Source organism: Tiliqua scincoides, chromosome 2 (assembly GCF_035046505.1).
Source record: "Tiliqua scincoides isolate rTilSci1 chromosome 2, rTilSci1.hap2, whole genome shotgun sequence".
NCBI classification, from domain to species: domain Eukaryota; kingdom Metazoa; phylum Chordata; class Lepidosauria; order Squamata; family Scincidae; genus Tiliqua; species Tiliqua scincoides.
Window position 1 is genome coordinate 90785939 of NC_089822.1, and position 18524 is coordinate 90804462.

The 18524-nt window shown below is 46.0% G+C and overlaps 2 protein-coding genes across 2 annotated transcripts in view; one reads left to right on the forward strand and one right to left on the reverse strand.

The window, feature by feature from the left end:
• LOC136638587 (zinc finger protein 585A-like) overlaps nt 1-18524 on the forward strand; it is a 904673-nt gene that overhangs the window by 96824 nt on the left and 789325 nt on the right. The window contains exon 5 of the mRNA XM_066612623.1: nt 3770-4274. Coding sequence (XP_066468720.1) covers nt 3770-4274 — 505 coding nt within the window. The remainder of the gene's footprint in view (nt 1-3769; nt 4275-18524) is intronic.
• Nucleotides 12472-15162, reverse strand: LOC136641092 (E3 ubiquitin-protein ligase Topors-like). Its single transcript, XM_066616723.1, has 3 exons — nt 14455-15162; nt 14002-14163; nt 12472-12492 (listed from the first exon to the last, which is right to left on the reverse strand). Exons 1-3 carry the CDS (start codon nt 15160-15162, stop codon nt 12472-12474), a joined length of 891 nt encoding a protein of 296 aa, XP_066472820.1.

Genomic DNA, 18524 nt, shown 5'->3' on the forward strand with positions numbered 1-18524 from the left:
ACTTCCATGCGGCTACCTCCTCTGTTCCCCCTTTGGAAAAAAGGGGGAAAGAAGGAGGCAGCCGAGGTCCCAACAGAGCCTTCTGCACCGCTTTTAAGCAGCGAGGAGGTCTCCTTTGGAGCTGCTGGAAGCTCGCTTGTCTTGGGTGCTGCTTCTAGCAGCCCCAGATCGCTCCAAAGGAGTCCTCTTAAAAGCAGCACGGAAGGCTCCATTGGAGCCCGGGAAGCAGCATGCATCTCCTCCAAAATCAGAGGAGGTGCACGCCACTTGCCCTCTGCCTCTGAGGGACACCCTCAGACACGGAGGGGGGCACCCAGGATCGCTGTGGAGAGGTAGCAACAAGCTGCTTCTCCCGCAGCGACTCAGTGCCAGACTGAGCCGCCCCCTCTCCCCTCCTTTATAGGAGGAGCAACTCCTAGAGCAACTCCCATCACGCTGCCTCTCTAGGGCGCCCTCTCTCCTCCTCTGGAGGAGAGGAAAGGGCTACCCTAGAGTGTCAGTGCAATGGGAGTTTCGACTCCCATCACGCTGCCGCTTTAGGGCGCGCCTTTCCTCTCCTCCTATAAAGGAGGAGGGAAGAGTGGGCCGCCCCAGTCTGACGTTCTGTCGCTGCCAGAGAGGCAGCTTGCCAGTCAGGAGGAGGCTTTTTTTCTTAAAGGGACAGAAGCTGGCAGAGCTGTTGGCTTCTCTCCCTTCAAAGAAAAAAGGTGAATGGGCAGCAGGGGGGGTTAGGCTTGAGGAGACACCCCCGGAGGGTCGGCAGCCAGGGCATTTGTCAGCACCACAACTGCTACCTCCTCCCCAGCACTATCTACCAGCCTGTCTAGACAAGAAGTGATGTCCGCAACCTTCGCACCAGGCAGGCAAGTCGCCATGCGGTCCTCACATCTGTCGCAAACCCCCCTCTCTATGTTTCTGATAATCGAATCCCCCACTACCAGAAGCCCCCGATGCCCCTCCCGCCGAGGAGTATCCTGAGTGCATTTGGATACGGGCCCGTCCCCTGGAGAAGGGGTCCCCCCTAGGGGATTGTTTCCCTCTTCTTCAGGATGATGTCCTCCAACCCCAAGACTTCCCACCTGGGCAGCTGAGGAGCTGCACGCCTGAGGTTGGGACAAAGCCTGATCGTCCCCGGAAATCTCCCCACGGTCCTTCTCTGCCTGGCTCTGCTTCTCCAGGTCGGCCACCAAGGCTTCAAGGGAGCAGGCACGTTCCCTGAGTCCCTGGAGCTTCTTGCACCAAGGACACACCCATGACTTATGCCTAAGAGGCATATAGTCATACATGTTGCACTCGATGCAAAACACTGGATAGCCCCTGCCCTGCTGCTGGCTGTCTGACTGCATAGCTTTTTTTTTGTTTTTGTTTAGGGGTACTTAAAAAACCCTACACTGGTTTGCTGCCCTCTTCTCAAGGGACCCTGGGACCCTGGCTTCCTCGCTCTGCTGCTGAACTCGCACAGATGCTAAACTTGCTGTGCCTTACCTGGCACTTCGTTCCCGAGGCACTGGGTTCCCAGAGGGCACACGCACTTCTGCAGAGAGGTTCACGCGGTGGCAGGCGCTAGCTTTATACCCCTAGCTAGCTCCTCCTCCCTCCCTCCTTGCTGATTGAAAAGGGGCTGGCCTTCCCAGGTGGGAGTTCCCTGAATGGGGTGCTTGGATTTGCCTAATGGGGCTCTTGACTATGGTCAATGACTATGACCTAAAGGACAATGCCTATGCTAAATTGCCCTGGCTGACTGGGAACTGGCCCTTCCTAGACTCTTACTCTCCTAATTCAGTTCTCTTAGGCTGGACTTTTAACCTCAGGCTGGTTTTTTATTTGAGTTTAAACTGCACTGGTTTAAGGGTTTTGGGGGGCTTGGCAGAACTTACACATTAAGGTTTAAATCCTGTTTAGCCCTGTTTATAAAATAGAGACACTAGGGGCCCTCTAATTTGGGTTCAAGCTATCTATCGTTCATGTGTTCACCTCGGATTCGTAGAGCCTTTACACTGGGTAGGTTTAATATCTTACCTACAAATGTACTAAGAGCAAGATTTAATAGACCATTGGAAAGTCCCAAGTCATGTTCTTGCGACATGACCTGAAAAGAGTCCTTGACCCATGTACTTTTGTATTGTGCCCACTATATTGATTTACGCCATCAATTTCTATATCCATTCCTGGAAAACTTTCATGGTTCAGATAAAGACTTGGTCCGGTACTTGTTGGACGGGAGAAATGACTGCTGCTCATCAAATGTAGCAAAATATATATTTAAGGCACTGTCAAGGCGTAAATTCCTCTGTATTTCTTTGATCAATTATTGCTGGCTACTTTGAATGTTTTAATTTTGTATTCTTGTTGGATTGTTTATGCCAATAAAGGTGGAATGAATGAATGAATGAATGAGACACTAGCTGTGCTTTCTCCCTCTATTACCCTCTTCTTTGTTTAGTTTGGGTTCCTGCTCACCTACATCCTGTCTCTCCTAGATTCTTTTAAATTATGCCTCCTGCTTTTATTAAGTGTGCACCTTTATTTTATTTATTTATTTATTTATTGCTCTCACCTAGATCCTTTGTCCCAATTTACTGAACCTTTAGATTATGTTTTAACTTAGATTATGTTTACCTTGGGGTAAGTATAGGTTTAATTTAAACCAAGTAGAAAAACTTGCTGTCCACTTTATCCTCCTCTGTTTTATTTATTTTTCCAAATGCCTGTACCTTGGGCTCTTACTCACAAGTAGGACTCTGCTCCTGCTCAGAGTAGACCTATGTACACACTTACATATTTATTTTTATTACCCTCACCTAGCTCCTGTGCCCCAACTTGCTGGACCTTAGAATCCCTCCCTCAGGTTAGATTAGGTGCTGACTTAGGTAAAGCTAAGCTAAAGTTAAAGCTAAATTTTAAGGTTGATTTAAGGTTAGAAGACAAAGAGTTAGAAAGAGTACACTTACCTTTTCCTCCTCCTCATCTCCTCTTCACAATGCAGAGATTCCTCCCTCTCCTTCTCCGAAACTCAGAGGTCCACTTGCCTTCTCCTCCTCCTCGCACAGGTACTAAACTCACTGTGCCTTACCTGGCACTTTGTTCCCGAGGCACTTGGTTCCCAGAGGCCACGTGCGCTTCCAAAGATGGGGAATTTCCAGTGCACCATGGGAGGGATTAGACCATCACCCTTGTTCTGTTCTTTTCCATTTATATTCTTTTTGTTGTGGCCTTTATTTCTCTGAGATTCATTTTCCTTGAATGAAGCAAAATAAAATACTGATGAAGTCACAAGTGGTTAAAAGTTGCTGAAAGCGAAGCAGTTCATGTTCAGATGATAGGCAGGATTTGTAGAGTTTTTGTAACAGAGTAACAGAGACCTGGCAATCTGGATTAATGAAAAACTACTGACGAGATTAATCCAGTTTTCAGCATCTACTGCTTGGTCTGGATCCTTATCCGGTCCCCACTGAGGGGGACATCGGGAGGGTGAGGCCACACTTCACAGATTCCCACTTGGCTATCCCCTAACTCAAGGCCACGCAGGGGTTATGGATATCACACTTTCCCAACTAGCTGCAGTTTCTTCTACTCCTATCTTACTGCATTTTTCTTCTTATTTCATCAGCATCGGTTTGGAACCAGATTGGAAGAAAGAGGGAGCAGACTCAGTCTTCACAGCACAAATGGGAGAGTTCATTTACATGCCCGAAGTCTGGAAAGACCTTCACTCAGAGTGGGAAACTGAAGCGCCACCAGAGAATCCACAAAGGGGAGAAACGCGCTCAGTGCAAGGAGCGTGGAATGATCTTCACTCAGAGCAGTCATCTTATTAACCACCAGAGAACCCACACAGGGGAGAAACCCTATAAGTGCCAGGAGTGTGGAATGACCTTCAGTCACCATGGGAATCTTAGGTGTCACCAGAGAACCTACACAGGGGAGAAACCCTATAAGTGCCAGGAGTGTGGGATGTCCTTCAGTCACCATGGAAATCTTCATCGTCACCAGAGAACCCACACAGGGGAGAAACCCTATAAGTGCCAGGAGTGTGGAATGACCTTCAGTCACCATGGGAATCTTAAGTGTCACCAGAGAACCCACACAGGGGAGAAACCCTATAAGTGCCAGGAGTGTGGAATGACCTTCAGTCACCATGGGAATCTTAAGTGTCACCAGAGAACCCACACAGGGGAGAAACCCTATAAGTGCCAGGATTGTGGGATGACCTTCAGTCAGAGTAGTATTCTTAAGACCCACCAGAGAACCCACACAGGGGAGAAACCCTATAAGTGCCAGGAGTGTGGGATGACCTTCAATCACCATGGGAATCTTCATCGTCACCAGAGAACCCACACAGGGGAGAAACTTTATCCAGCTTAGGATTCTTAAAATTGGTTTTGTGCTTAACCATGTAACAAAAGTTATGTCCCTTGTTTGCATCCAATTATTTGAAAATTTGAATTTGAAAAATTCCTGCTATTTCTGAAAAGTTCGTTTGAAATATGCATGAAGTACCTTGCTTGTTCTTGTTTTTCAAAAAATAAAATTTATCAAAATTGCCCTGTTATTTGGCTTTGCTCAGTCACTGTCCAAGGTGAGTTGCAGCACCAAACACTATAATATAGTGAACCCTCAATTTTTTGAAATATTTTCTTTTATTCCCTTTAATAAGGGAATCCCCCACCTTGCCATGCCATGATCAATATCTAAGCATTCCCCCCCCCCTCTGGTGGCACTTCGTGGGGGCTAGTCTCAGTGTCTTTATGACTCCTGGAGTGAGGCAGAACCCCCTCTTATCTTTGTTTCAATCTCCAGTCTCCAAAGCTCCACACAGAATGGCACACTGCAGCTTGGCAAGTTGTCTTCAGGACAGTAGCTATCATTGTGCTGTGATCCTTTTCTCTTGGTGCTTCCCTCTGTCAATCCCTCCTTTCTCAGTAGCCATGGGGAAGGGACTAAAGAGTAGAGCTAACTCTCCTCCTCCCAAGTTATTCTCTTTTCCTTTCTTATCAGTGCACCAAATAAAAGTACATACATGCTATCAGCATAATCTAGGAACCACACCAATTAAGATAATGCTTTCTAAACTTTTTTTGAGCCAGTAGCGAACGACGTTTGTTCTTTTACAATAAATCTTATGGCCCAGTCCTCTTGAAGAGTTGTCCCGCTGGAACATGTGCTCCAATTGCACAACACTTTCTGGTAGTCGAAACACGACTCGCTGGAGATGAGCTAGGCTGGCCCTGCCAGAAATGTTGAGCATCCAGCTCTGTGCAGTGACAGACACCAGATGCTGGCTGCCCCAGGTAGGATCACATAGGAGGCTGGAGGGAGATGAGGAAGGAGTGGAATGGGGGTGGGTGGAACAGGGGAGTGTTGAGGGTGGATCAGGCCGAGGAAGTGGACTGGTTCGGCAGCAGTGGTGCCTGCCAAATCCTGAACCCCCCTTCCCAGGCCCGATCCTCCTTTGTGGGTCCACATGGACTTGCCTCAGTGATATTGCTGCCACAGGTCTGAGATGACCTAACAAACACCTATATCCATAGGTAATGAGTAAGAGGCTTTGGAATTGTGTATTAAGGTGTGAATAAAAACCCAAAACACCATATTTTGCATTTTAATTTGACATTTTATTTTAAACTCACCATTTTCAAACACATTTCTCCATTTGGCTGGCAGGGACTCCTCAGGGGAAGGGAACAAATGTTCCCTTCTCCCCATGGAGGCCTTCAGAGGCCAAAACTTCCCCGCAGCATGTAGCAGATGCCACTTTGGTGCCACTGCATCAATGCACAGGGAATTAGGTAGATCATCTGTTTGATGGGAAGCTTCTCTCCCAGTTTATTCTTTAAAAGGGATGGCCCACTGCCCACACTCCCACCCCCTGTGGGCCCACTGCCCACACTCCCAACTGGGCTGACGCAAGCCCTGATGCCTCTGTCAGCGCGGAGGCTTGTGTCAGTCTCCGCAGGTTGGCACGCCTCTGCACACCAGCCTTGCCAGCTTACCCAAGGGCACCTCTGGATTGCACCCTTCAGCACATTTCTGAGTCCCACTGAACATGGTAGGACTTGGTAGGATTCTGTGGTCAATCTCTCAACTCTGCTGCAGAAAGTAATCAGAAAGATGGGATAAAATCTAGACCAAAAAGCGATATGGCACTAGAGACACACTTTAGGCCACATGACCAGCAGTCTGATGATCATCCTGAAATGCAATAGGAAATTTAGAGTGTTCATAGTCAGTTCGCCCATTGAAGTTTCCTTCTTTATTCTGTCAAGATGACATCAGGACACCACAGCCCCTGACAAAGTTAAGCACTTTCGAGTCCCATTGATTTCAAAGCGAGCATTAAGCCAATCACTCCCCTTGAAATTAGTGGAACTCAAAAGTGCTTAACTCAGAGTGCAGCTGAGGATTCTGGAATGCCAATATTAACTTTTATTTAGCATCTATGTTATGGCTATATGATACACTCTGTGCTGCAATTTAGCATCTGTGATACAATGAAACTAGTGACCTAAAAATATTTACCTTGCAGTGCATTTGCATTGTTCTTATGCTGTTTGATGCTCTTTTGTTTTCTTGGCAGCTGTTGATGTGAGTGCTGTTCAGCCCCATTTTCTTTGTCTTCAGAAGCACAGCATGGGTGGAACAGCTGGGATGGGCTGCCCCCTCATGGTGATCAGGAAGTTTTCCAGGTTTTCTTTTGGGGGGTGCACAGTGCTCACTGCCCAAGTGCTAGTAGAGCGCTGAAGGGCCCTCAGTTCCATTTGGCTCCAAATTGGAGCCATTCCAGGGGCAGGGGGGGTGATGTGGCAACACAGGGGAGTGATGAAATGGTGCAGGGGGGTGACGTGATGATGTCATCACATCACTTCACCCTGGGTGCTGGTTGACCCTTCAGTGCTACTGTTTGCCTTCACTAACTTTTAATCTTATTGGGTGTGATGAACCACATAGTCATGTTTATAGGCCTCCAGGACATCCGCACAAATGTGGCTGTTATTTCATAGAATATTGGAAGATACTGAAGTTGCATTTTCAACATGACCAGCTTGTTTTAGGATATCAGCTAGAAGAAGGATTGTCTCAAGGTGTCCTCCTTATTCTGAATGCCTTAATAACAAAGAGTTTAAAATAAAGTACCCCAGAAAAGGACTGTCATTCAAGCTCGGAGATGTTTACATGTCAAATGGACTGCTACGAATAAGCCTTTAATTTAAGAGTGAAGTAGCAGCTATTAAAAGTTAATTCTAGTTGATGAAAAAATGTACTTTAGTCAGCAGAAGACCTGCAATGAATTCTGCTTTCCTTACTGTTATTTGAAGATTACACAGGCAATAAAGTTGAATATTTTACGATAAAAAAAATGATGAGGTTAATGATAATACTCCGAAATAAACAGCCAATTGCTAATTCGCATTATACACATCATAAGAACTAGCTTACAAAATTCATGGTTCTATTCTCCCCCACCCTGCAGAAATGGGTGGCTAGGGATTTGAAGCTATTTCCATTTGGAGAGGTGAGCATCTATAGCTTTGAGTTCTTCAGCTGTATGTCATCTCTGACTATTGACACTCAAGTCCAATGACCTACAGTGAAACTTTGCTGTGATAACTAACTGGACATTCTGAAATCAGAGGCAACGTTGCTCAAGCTGTGGACACAAACCAACAGGGGCCTGCTGTTGCATTTATGACTTGCTTATCCGTTTTCCAAAAGCACCTGGTTGGACTTTTGTTGGAAACATCAGACTGCAGGACAAGATGAACCCTTGGTCTGGCTCAACAGGACAGTTCAGATGTTCTCTTGTTCTGTGTTCTGTTTCTACCTAAATTGACATTCCATTTAGTACAGGCTAGAAGGCATGCTTTGGATCCAAGTTTCTACATACTACCTGCAGGTTCATTTTTCCATCAACAGAAGGTGTATTCAATTACTTTCTGGGTGCTTCCAACAGACCATTTCCTCCTAGTAACTTTCCAAACTAGCACATTGCCTGGAAATCCTAGACCAGATGACAACTGCAATCGTCTTTTTGGAAATGGTGTTCTAGGACGCAGAAGCAGTTCCTTCAGCAAACAAAAGAATTCTTATAGTGTTCCCTAAACAACTCAGGGATGTGATAGGCCAAAGTCACAAGCAAAGTTTTCAGTGAAGCCTCAAAGCAAGCTCTGGCAGTGTGTATGCTTCTTGCACAGGGCCAAAAGATTGCCTTATTTTAGAAATAAATACTTACTACCAGAGATAAGAGATGGGATGGGCCAACCCAAGATCTCCTGATGCCTGAGGTGCCCACGAGTGTCACTGGCAACTGCGCCTTCCTCCTCATTCTGCCTTCTGCTTGGCCCTCCCACCGACACCCCCAATTTCTCCCCTACCTACTCCATTCTTCCCACTACCTGCCCCCACAACCAACTTACAGGCACTGGCAGTGGGAAACCCTCTGCCTGTCTGAGCACGTGGCTGCCAGCCATGTGCACTCAGTGGTGTAGCTAAGGGGGTGCAGGGGGTAGCAATTGTACTAGGCAACAAGCTTTAGAGGGGCAACAAGCTGAGCTTGACACTAGTGGCCAAAATTGTGAAAACCTTGTTATGTAGGAGTAATACCATCATGTTATATATCATTGGAAAAGTAATTTAATGAAGAATGCAATGAAACAAACCATATTAGAATATCTGTATTCTATCCAAAGTTATGGCCAATTGACCGGAAAATGGAAACACAACTGCCTTATGGAACAAAAAGTGGATTTTCATAACTCAGAACTGACCTATGAGACTGATTGTTCCAAGAGCCCATGAAATGTTATTATGATACAGCATGGAACCAATAAGGTGTTGATATTAGTCAGTTTTCATTTTCATTTATCATAATACAATTACCCCTGCTAACTGGGTAAAGAGACACTTTTTCAAGTGGTCTGTCTACTATACTTACCCAACAGGCATTCCGGCTTGGTGGGTTAAAATGATACACAATGTGGTGTATCAGTGGTGTAAATGTGGTGCGGAGGCGGGACCACTGGGCAACCCCAGAACCAAATCTGTCCCCCAGGCTGGATGTGCCGCCCGACTCCAAGCTGTGCCCCGTTCTTGGGCGACACAGCTCACCCAGGTCTGTCCCTTAAGGGAAAGGCAGCCGGACCGCGGGTTGTGCCGCCTCGAGCCTCTGAGGAGGACCCCCGCGGTCCTGGCCAGGGCCCCAGTCAATGTCCTCGAGCCGCTGAGCCCCTGAAGACTGCTATTGGGTTCTGCCCTGCCTATGCTGTCTGAAGATGCACTCCAAAGTCCCAAGCATGCCTCTACCGCGCCACCTGCCAACATAAAGTGACCGATTATATTTATAGGGGTGCAGCCCCGTACCCATGGCAGTCTGGGGTAGGCGAAAAAACTGCCTGTTGTCATCCAATCTTGACAAGCAGCAAAAAATTCCTACCCCAAACAGCGACCAGTAAAACTCAGACTGCGTAACAGGTGGGTGGGTGGGTCTCCGCTCAGTGCCCATGAGCAAAGAAGGATGGGGGGCTGTTGTTGTGTCCTTAAAATACCTCTGCTCCCCCCAGCAACAGCCCTCCACCAATCCCCTCGCAGGGGAAGGGGCTCGCGTGTTCCAGCCAGGTCATACAAACTCCGATCTCCCTGCTTGTAATTGGGCAATCGGGATAACTTGACACCCAGCTTGCCTTTGGTGAATGTGATTGCTGCTTCACGTGCTGGTTCTTGAAGGCAGATAATTTCTCTCCAAATGTACCTTCAAGGACTATTTGCTGCTTCAACTAGGATGGATATTTGTGATCACCCTGATTTCACTTGCAATAAATAATTCTGACCAATGCAGTCATCTGCCTAAATTTAAAAGCTGCTATGTGGGAACAGACCTTGTTACCCTAATGAAAGCTTCTGTCCTTGTGCAAGCAAAATCATAACCCTCTGAACTATGTCCATCTTTTTCCTGCTGTGTAGGTCAAAATGACCCATTCTGCAACTAAATATGTAAAGAGCAGTGTTTCACATCTGACCTGCACACGATATGTCTGTCTCAGAAGATGTAATTCCTCTACTTGAATCCTTGCACTGGCTTTCCATCAGATTCCACAGTCAGCACACTGCCTGCTGGTACACTATTTCAACCGTTATTTCATGGTCTATCTCTGGTCACCATCATCACATTGACTCTCTCAGTTGTCCCCACCCAAAGTATTTTGCTTTTTTAAGAGATTCCACCCATTCTTTGCAGTTGCGGTTTCTTATGCCTGGAGAGCCACCTTTTCTGATGAAGGCTTTAAAAAAAAAAAATTTTATTGCATAAACAGAACTAAAAAAAGAAAAAAAAAAAAGAGCATTACATAGATACATGCATATGAGTAACATACCGAAAAAAGGGGATATATACAGGACCAAATCATCTGCATATCAACACAACACTTCATGTGGCTTATGTTGTTATATCATGGAATGGCCTCCAGATATCCTCAAATATATCCATGCGCAATTGATATGAGATTCGCTCCAATACTGATAAATGCAAAATATCGTCCATCCATTGGGCATATGTAGGTGGGCAGCCTTCCATCCAATGTAGTAATATAAGTCCTTTTGCTACTGTGAGGGCACAGAGAGTCCATTTCAATTGTCCAGGTGTAAGTAAGAACATAAGAACAGCCCCGCTGGATCAGGCCATAGGCCCATCTAGTCCAGCTTCCTGTATCTCACAGCAGCCCACCAAATGCCCCAGGGAGCACACCAGATAACAAGAGACCTCATCCTGGTGCCCTCCCTTGCATCTGGCATTCTGACATAACCCATTTCTAAAATCAGGAGGTTGCGCATACACATCATGGCTTGTAACTCGTAATGGATTTTTCCTCCAGAAACTTGTCCAATCCCCTTTTAAAGGTGTCTAGGCTAGACGCCAGCACCACATAACGGTCTCCAAATAACGGGTAGATAATTAAGAATTACCTACATATCTGTAAAAATTAAAGGTTGCTGTAGCACAGTCTTTATAATATTAATTATTTCATCCCAAAAGCCTTCAATAACAGGACATTACCACAGCATATGTGTAAGTGATGCATTCAAACTTGAGCATCACCAACAGCTAGATTCATTACTAAATCCTTTAAGGTATAGCCTCTCTGATGTCCAATATATTCTAAAGAGTATTTTTTGCTGTATTCGGCGTAATCTAAGATCTCTAGATATTGTGTGTACATTCTTAAGTGCCACATCCCATTGCTCATCCAGGATAGAACATTCCAATTCAGAATTCCATTTAGTTTGGAGTAAATGTGTATCAAACTTAGTACATGACATTAGATATTTATAAACAAATATTACTGGCTTCTTCATATCAACGGATTGCATAAGTACGTCTAGAAGTGGGAGAGTTTGTGAAGCAGATAGTGCAGAGGGACCAAATTTAGAAACCAAAGTGTTGCAATTGTAAATATTGCCAGCTAGAGGACTTTGGAAGGTGATACTGTTCACTCAGTCTATCAAATGAGAACAATTCCTGATCCTGATCTATAAGTTGATCTAATGTAAAAATTGCCCTATCAGTCCAGCTCCTCCATAAAAAGGATTCCCTATTAATTTTTAAAGTTGGATTCATCCATAACATTAATCTACAGTGGGAATAGGGATCAAATTCAGACTTCCGTGCCGTCATATTCCAAATATATCTAGCTGAGATTACTGTCACGGGCACTTGTCGATTATTAACACGTTTAGACCCCAATACTACCCATTTACGCAATGGAGCTAACACAGACTTTTCTAACACCACCCATGATGGTATCTCACTCTGCTGGTTGTCCCATCTATTGCAAAAAGTTAGCAAGTAACTAACTGATAAGTAACTGATGAAGGCTTAACCTGTGTTGATCTGCAATGAGAGCTCAATCCTATTCTTCCCCCACCTTCATTTTGCTTTGGGGAAGTAGTTATCGGAGAGCCCCCCTGCCTTCATTTTGCTTATTTGGGTCTCAGATGTCCCCCCCCCCCATTTTTCATGGCCTGGTCTGGATTAGGCTACCAGTTTCCTAGCTTGGGCCTCTTATGGCTGACTCCAAGATGCCTGCAGCTGGCAATGGCTGCTGTAAATAATTCCTGAGATATAACACAGGTTGGGGAGCTGTTGCTCAGTGGAAGAGCACTGGATTTGCATACGGTGCATCAGACCCCAGGCTAATTCCATGGCATTTCCTGATGGAGTGGGGGAAGACCCCTATCTGAAACGCTGAAGTACTGCTAGATTGTGAGCCATTTTTGGGACAGGGAGCCATTCATTATTTGATTTTTCTCTGTAAACTGCTTTGTGAACTTTTTGGTTGAAAAGTGGTATATAAATACTGTTGTTGTTGTTGTTGCTACCAGTCAGCTTTGCCAGGATTGAGCTCAATACGCTTGCAGGATTGAGTGTTACACTTACTGGTTCAATGTCTGATTCAGCCCAAGACAGTTTCATAAGCTCAACTAATTTTGGATCTTTCCAGCCTGCAAGGTAACCAAGAAACCTGAGATTACACTTTGGCATTGGGTAAGTTGTTTCCATGAGGCAAGCCACCCAATCAGGAAAGCAGACACTACTGTATTTTTGCCATTCCTGTCTGATGTCATGTGCTTTCACGGTGGGTCTGCCTGCACTAATTATAGCAGGCCAAGTTGTTAGGGGACCTTTTCAGACTGGGAAGGAGAAGGGGCTAGAAATGCAAGTGTTAACAGATTTTAAATCAAGGAATCATATGTAGTGTTATTGTTAAATAATGATGTATTTTTGGGAGACCTGCAGCAGGGTCTTCACATCATGTTTGGGGTGGGGGAATGCTAAGCTCTAGGTCATTGTTCTTCAACCTGTGGGTCAGAACCCCAATGGGGTCACGAAGCCTCATTTGGGAGGTCGGGGCAGCCTTTCAAAGCCTGTGAAGGAGAAGGCTTGGATCCAATCCAATAATGGTACTGCCTTATCAAAACTGAGTTCTTGATATAATTCCTCACATCTTGCTGTCTTGCCCTGCAGTTCCTAAGGCTGGCCCTGCTCAGGATGCTACCTCACAGGGTTGTTGCTCACCCCATTTGGCAGGTATAATATGGGGGCAGATAGTAGTAGTGAGGATGTGGTTTCTATCCTGAGATAAGCGAGAGTCAGACGGCAAGCCAGAACTGGTCTCAAGAGACTGTGTGTCTTGGAGATACAGGCTGGTGATCCCTTAGGCATGAATTGCAAGGTCTCTCCGCTGTCAGGCTTTGAATGGATGCAGCAATTCAGATTCCTTGACTTCCTTTCCAGGAGCTGGCACTGAACAGTTGGGGTTAGAAGATGACCTGATGTTGGAGCCAGGTGGTGTCACCCCAGGGATCTGGACAGGGTAGCTGTCTCCTCTGCTGGTATGTGCCAGCAATTGGTGGTGGTGGTGGTGGGAGGGGGGAGTTTGTGTAGTTAGGGCCTACTATTGTTCCAAAGTGATCAGTTGCTATAAATCAATGAACAGAGGCCATTTGACTCCAAACTGTATTGTCTCATGTCATCTGGGGTGGGTACCTGGGCAACGTAAATAGCATTGCTTTCCAGTTAAAAAACCAAATGTGTATGTTTTGGAGAAAGTTGTATTTTTTTTGCCACTGTACATTTTTTGTCCTGTAAGAGTTTACATAAGTATACTTAAAAAAATAATAATAATAATCAGAATTTCAGATTCATACCAGATTACTGTTATCATACATTAAACACATTTTTTAATTCTTTCAAACAGATGAATTTATTGGATTGACCATAACATGTAAAATCTCACTAAGGGAATGGCTGAAGTTCCCTTGTGGGTTACTGGATTCACTTTGCTGGTGTACAAATCAAGGTCTTCTGATACATGAAAAACATCCACCATCCCACTTGGTCACAGAACCACTTGATGTATCTTCAGTAGAGGGTTGCAAACCTGCAGAGTTAGTCACTTCTTCACTTTGCCACGACAGCTGCCCATGATGATCCATTTCTCTTGTTTTCACCGCAATGTGCTCAATAACCACAGTATCTTCTGTTTTAGGCTGAAGCACCTTAATGACAATGATCTCCTCTCCTTTGTTCTGGATCGTCTTTGTGGCAATGATGTCTGTATTCTGCAGTGGGGCTTGATCCATGTTACTTCTTTCTTGCCCCTGAGGTGCAATCTGCAAAATATCAAGCATTTGATTACTGCCAACAAGCTGGCCAGTAGAACCTCTACTACTGTGAGTGCCACCACCAGAGCAATGACTTCTTAAAGTTTTCTGCTCTTCAGTGGCTCCTTCTTCTTCATCTTCATCAACACAATGTGGTATGTTCACCATAGAATTGGGAGGGGACTTACACAGTGTTGGCATAGCCTCTTTGGTCCGATTGAGGACACATTTGTGTAATGGCCAGTGTCTGTTGTGTGCATCAGCCTGGAAAAAAACGTGCATGTTATCTTCACTTCGCACCACTTTTCCAGCTGAAGGTCCAAAAGGAAGAAAAAATTGATCCAGCGTGTGATTGAAATTGGAGCTTGTTGATCCTTGGATGTCAGCATCCCAAGGCCCTTCCTCAGCACTTGACACTGATTGTGTATCTTCCCTCTCATTTTCATAGGAGTCGTCAGTGTCCCCTTCCTCCACCTCTTCCTCTTCTTCTGAAGATGATGTTGTAAACGATGAATAGGACTGGAAGCCATCATCATGCACTGGAGAGGGAATGTCGTAACAGGCTCGCCAGTCGTAGGCCTTAATGTTGAAAGGGGAACGAGCGAAACTGATGAATTCATGCAAGAAGTGATTGGTGTAATGGAGCAAATGAGGTCGCATAATATCGGCAAGTGCAGGGCTATCCAGATCATAAATAGTTATGTTATTCAAAATAATATGCTGTATGTTGTTGATCAACGATGCATGCGTACCACACAACACTCGCAGCTCTCGTTTCAACCAGGGAACTAACCGGTTAAGATGAGCAGAATTCCTGTGGAAAAAATCTGCCGATATATCCCGATACAACCCTCCACTGTGGACATTCCTGATACGCACTCCGGATTGATAAAGGGCCCTCCGAAACTTAATGGTAACCTGTTCTCGAATTTGCCCAAGGGATATTCCTCCTGGGTGAGATGACCGCCTTATTCCAAGCTGCCTCATCAGGTCATCAATTGTTCCCATCCTACCTTGAGATCGGGGTCCTGAGTAGCCGTCATACAGGATCCCATTATCAGGCAGTGATTCGGGTCTTTGAGCAATTGCTGACCTCTCCTCACATCCTCCATAAGAAACATTTTCAAAGGGTACAATATACTCTTCAAAATCGGTGTCCGACCGTATGGTATGAAAAAAAGATTGAAAATGCTGCTTACAGAGTGGGCACTCTGCTTTCCTGTCTGACCACTCTAGGATGCAGACAAAGCAGAACTTATGGAAGCAGGGATTTAAGAAGGCCATGTTCCGGATTCTTTCTAAGCAGATAGGGCACCTCGAGTCTGAAGGCCCATCAGGTGCCATGGCAGTGTTCTCATTTCCTGTCCCAGTCATGGATGAAAAGCTGTTGTCGGAATTAAGCTCCTCGCTTGATGAAGCCATAATCTAATGAATGAGGACAAAGAAGAGCCCAATCAATATACAATCTCAATGGAATAAAATTACTAAAGATGTGCTATCTGCTGTGATGATCTTATTGGATTTAATAAAACTGACCTGAAACTATGTTCTCTGCAACCTAACCAGATAGGTAGGGGTGAATGTGTGTGTGTGTGTGTGTGTGTGTGTGTGTGTGTGTGTATTTTGTTAGAGGCATACCTAGGTCATTTGACACCTGAGGCCCATTCATTTTTGACACACACACACACACACCAAAATTATTTTCAGTTATAATCATGACATGAAATGAATAATAACAATGACCAGAAGATAAAAAACACAGTGAACATTTCTCCACAAGCAGGGGATGAAAGTCAGTGTCCTCCCCTGTTGTTGTTCCCCTGCATGCAGTACTCAGTGATATACTGCCCCTGCATATGGGGGTTCAATGAAGCCATCCTGGTTAATAACCAAGTTGCAGAAACTCTGTGTGACCTGAAAAACTTTGCATATCTTACAAGCAAAACCCATGAGAACCTTTTTTTCTGCCATGTTGATAACGTTTACATAATTAGACTTCCACAAAGTTATTCTAACCCCCACCTCCAATTCCCAATCCCTGTTCCCATCAGAATTTACAATTCACTGAAAGCCCAATCCTGTGGTCGGCAGCGCGGCTCCGTGCCGCCGGCCACAGTCGCAAACATGTTGTAAGGCATGTTTGCGGGGCTCAGCGCTGGGCTCCCACCGGTGCTAGCCCAGCGCCAGCTGGTGCTGGGCTAGTGCAAGGTGGTGGCCCACGTTCCGTGGCTCAGTGGTCTCCTGGACTGCCAGGCTGCAGAACGGGAGGTGGGGGCGTAAATGGGGGCATGGGGGAGGCGTTCCAGGGAGGTGGGAGGCCGGCGGGGAGGCGGGAGGGAGGCGGGAGGTGTGCCGAGGGGTGGGCGTGAGGCTTTTCGGGGGAGGGAGAGAGGTGGATCCACGGAGCTGCACTCTGCAGGATCCAGGGCGCTCGTGCAGGGCTGCGCGCCCTACACAAGCGCCTTTACTTTAATGCCGACCTTTTGGTCGGCGCTAAATAGAGTAGCCCCATTGTGGGGACAAACACCCCCTTCTCCCGAGCTGCCTCCCACGGTAGCGCAGGAGGCGCAGGATTCGGCAGCAGCCCTTTTTGGTGCTGCCGAGCCTGGGCACTGCAGACAGCTCAGGATTGGGCTGCCCATAACCCCCAATAGTAATCCTTCCACCCGTTGCACCCTAATCTCCCTCCTTCCAACATAAGAAACTTTCCAACACCACCCCCAATATTAACCTCCCACATGTCTCTCCATGATCCCACCCCCCCCATCAGGTTCTGGGGTCCACTTTAAAAGTCTTCTAAGCGAGGGGGGAGGAGCCAACAGCAGACATGTCTCCAGGGGCTCCTGAGAGACAGTCTGTTTTCCCCCAAAAACTGCAGGTCTGAAGAGGATCTGAAGATCTTTGTCAGGAGAGACAAGATTTTCTACAGTGCAGGGTACCTGGGAGATTGCAAGCCCAACCGGGGGGGGGGCGGCTTTCTTCTCAGGAGAGAGGCAGCAATGGGGAAGGTGCAGTGATCTGCAATCAAGCTACTGGCTCCGTGCTGAGATACCATATGAAAGGAAAAAAGTGTGAAGTGTGAAGTTTAAGCTGGAAATTTAAGCTAAGTGTTAATATTGTTCCCGGTTGTGATTGACTGATTTGGCTAAAAGCCCCGGATATATTAATGTTAATGAGAGACTTGATGTTGGAAGTGCTCTTTCTCTTTGTAGTGGAATAAATCGGTGGTGGATTATAATTACAACTACAACTTGGGTGTGGACTAAAATTCAGAATTACGTATTTTTGGACATAATTCTCATTAGATCTGAAAGTCGTTTTCTTTGCACCAGAATATTAGGGGCGGTGAGATTGTTTTTGTTTCATTTTGCCTCTCTCTTCATTAACTATACTGGGCTGTTATCTGCAAGAGAGATAAGAAAGGAAAGTACGGTTGGCAGGGCGATACTGACGTGGTGGCAGTAAGGAGAATAATACGCTGTGGACATCTAGTGGACTAGAGAGAAACTGCAAGAAAAGGAGAAATAAGGGAAAAAATGATGGCATCAGTTTCAGAAGCTTGGATACAAATAATGCTGACAAACATGGAGAGATTGCTTGTAATGGAACAACGGCAGCCGAGTCAGTATTTGCAGATTCAAGCCAGTTTGGAGACTCTCTCCCAACAGATAGATGTGTGCAAGGTGCAATTGGAAGATGTGAAGAAACAAGCAGAAGATAAACAAGGGAGTAAGAAAGCGGAAAGGATGATGGTGAGGGATGAAATCAGAAGAGTGGACATGGAAAGAAATCAATGGGATGAAGAAGAGGCGCTGATGGAGATCAAGATAGAGTCACATGGGTGCACAAAATACAAAATTTGCTGGAACAAAAAGAAAATCCATCCCAGTCAATTGGAAGAATGAACACATCTTATACAAGAAAGTGTGGATCTATTAGATTCTGTTATAGAGATAAATTACTAAAGATATTACAGGAGAAAAAATGGAAAGTAAGAAAGAAAAAGAAACCTTAGGGTTAACCTGAGGGTTAAAGAAAAACTGGAGGATGGGCAGCCAAATCCTGAGCTGCCCGGAGCTGCGGGACGCGGTGGCTCCACGGAAGGCTCCTGCCGGATCCAGTGCCTCCCACGCTACCGCGGGAGGCTCCTTGGGAGAAGAGGACATTCATCCCCTTCCCCCAAGTAAAGGGAAGGGGCCCAAGGGAAGCAGCCCTGCAATGGGGCTACTCACTTTAGCGGCAACTGTTTGGTCACCACTAAAGTAAAGGCGCTCATATAGGGTGCACAGCCCTACCCAAGTGCCCTGGATCCTGCGGAGCTTGGCTCCGCAGATCTGCCTCTCCCCCACCCCTGGCCACACCTCCCCCAT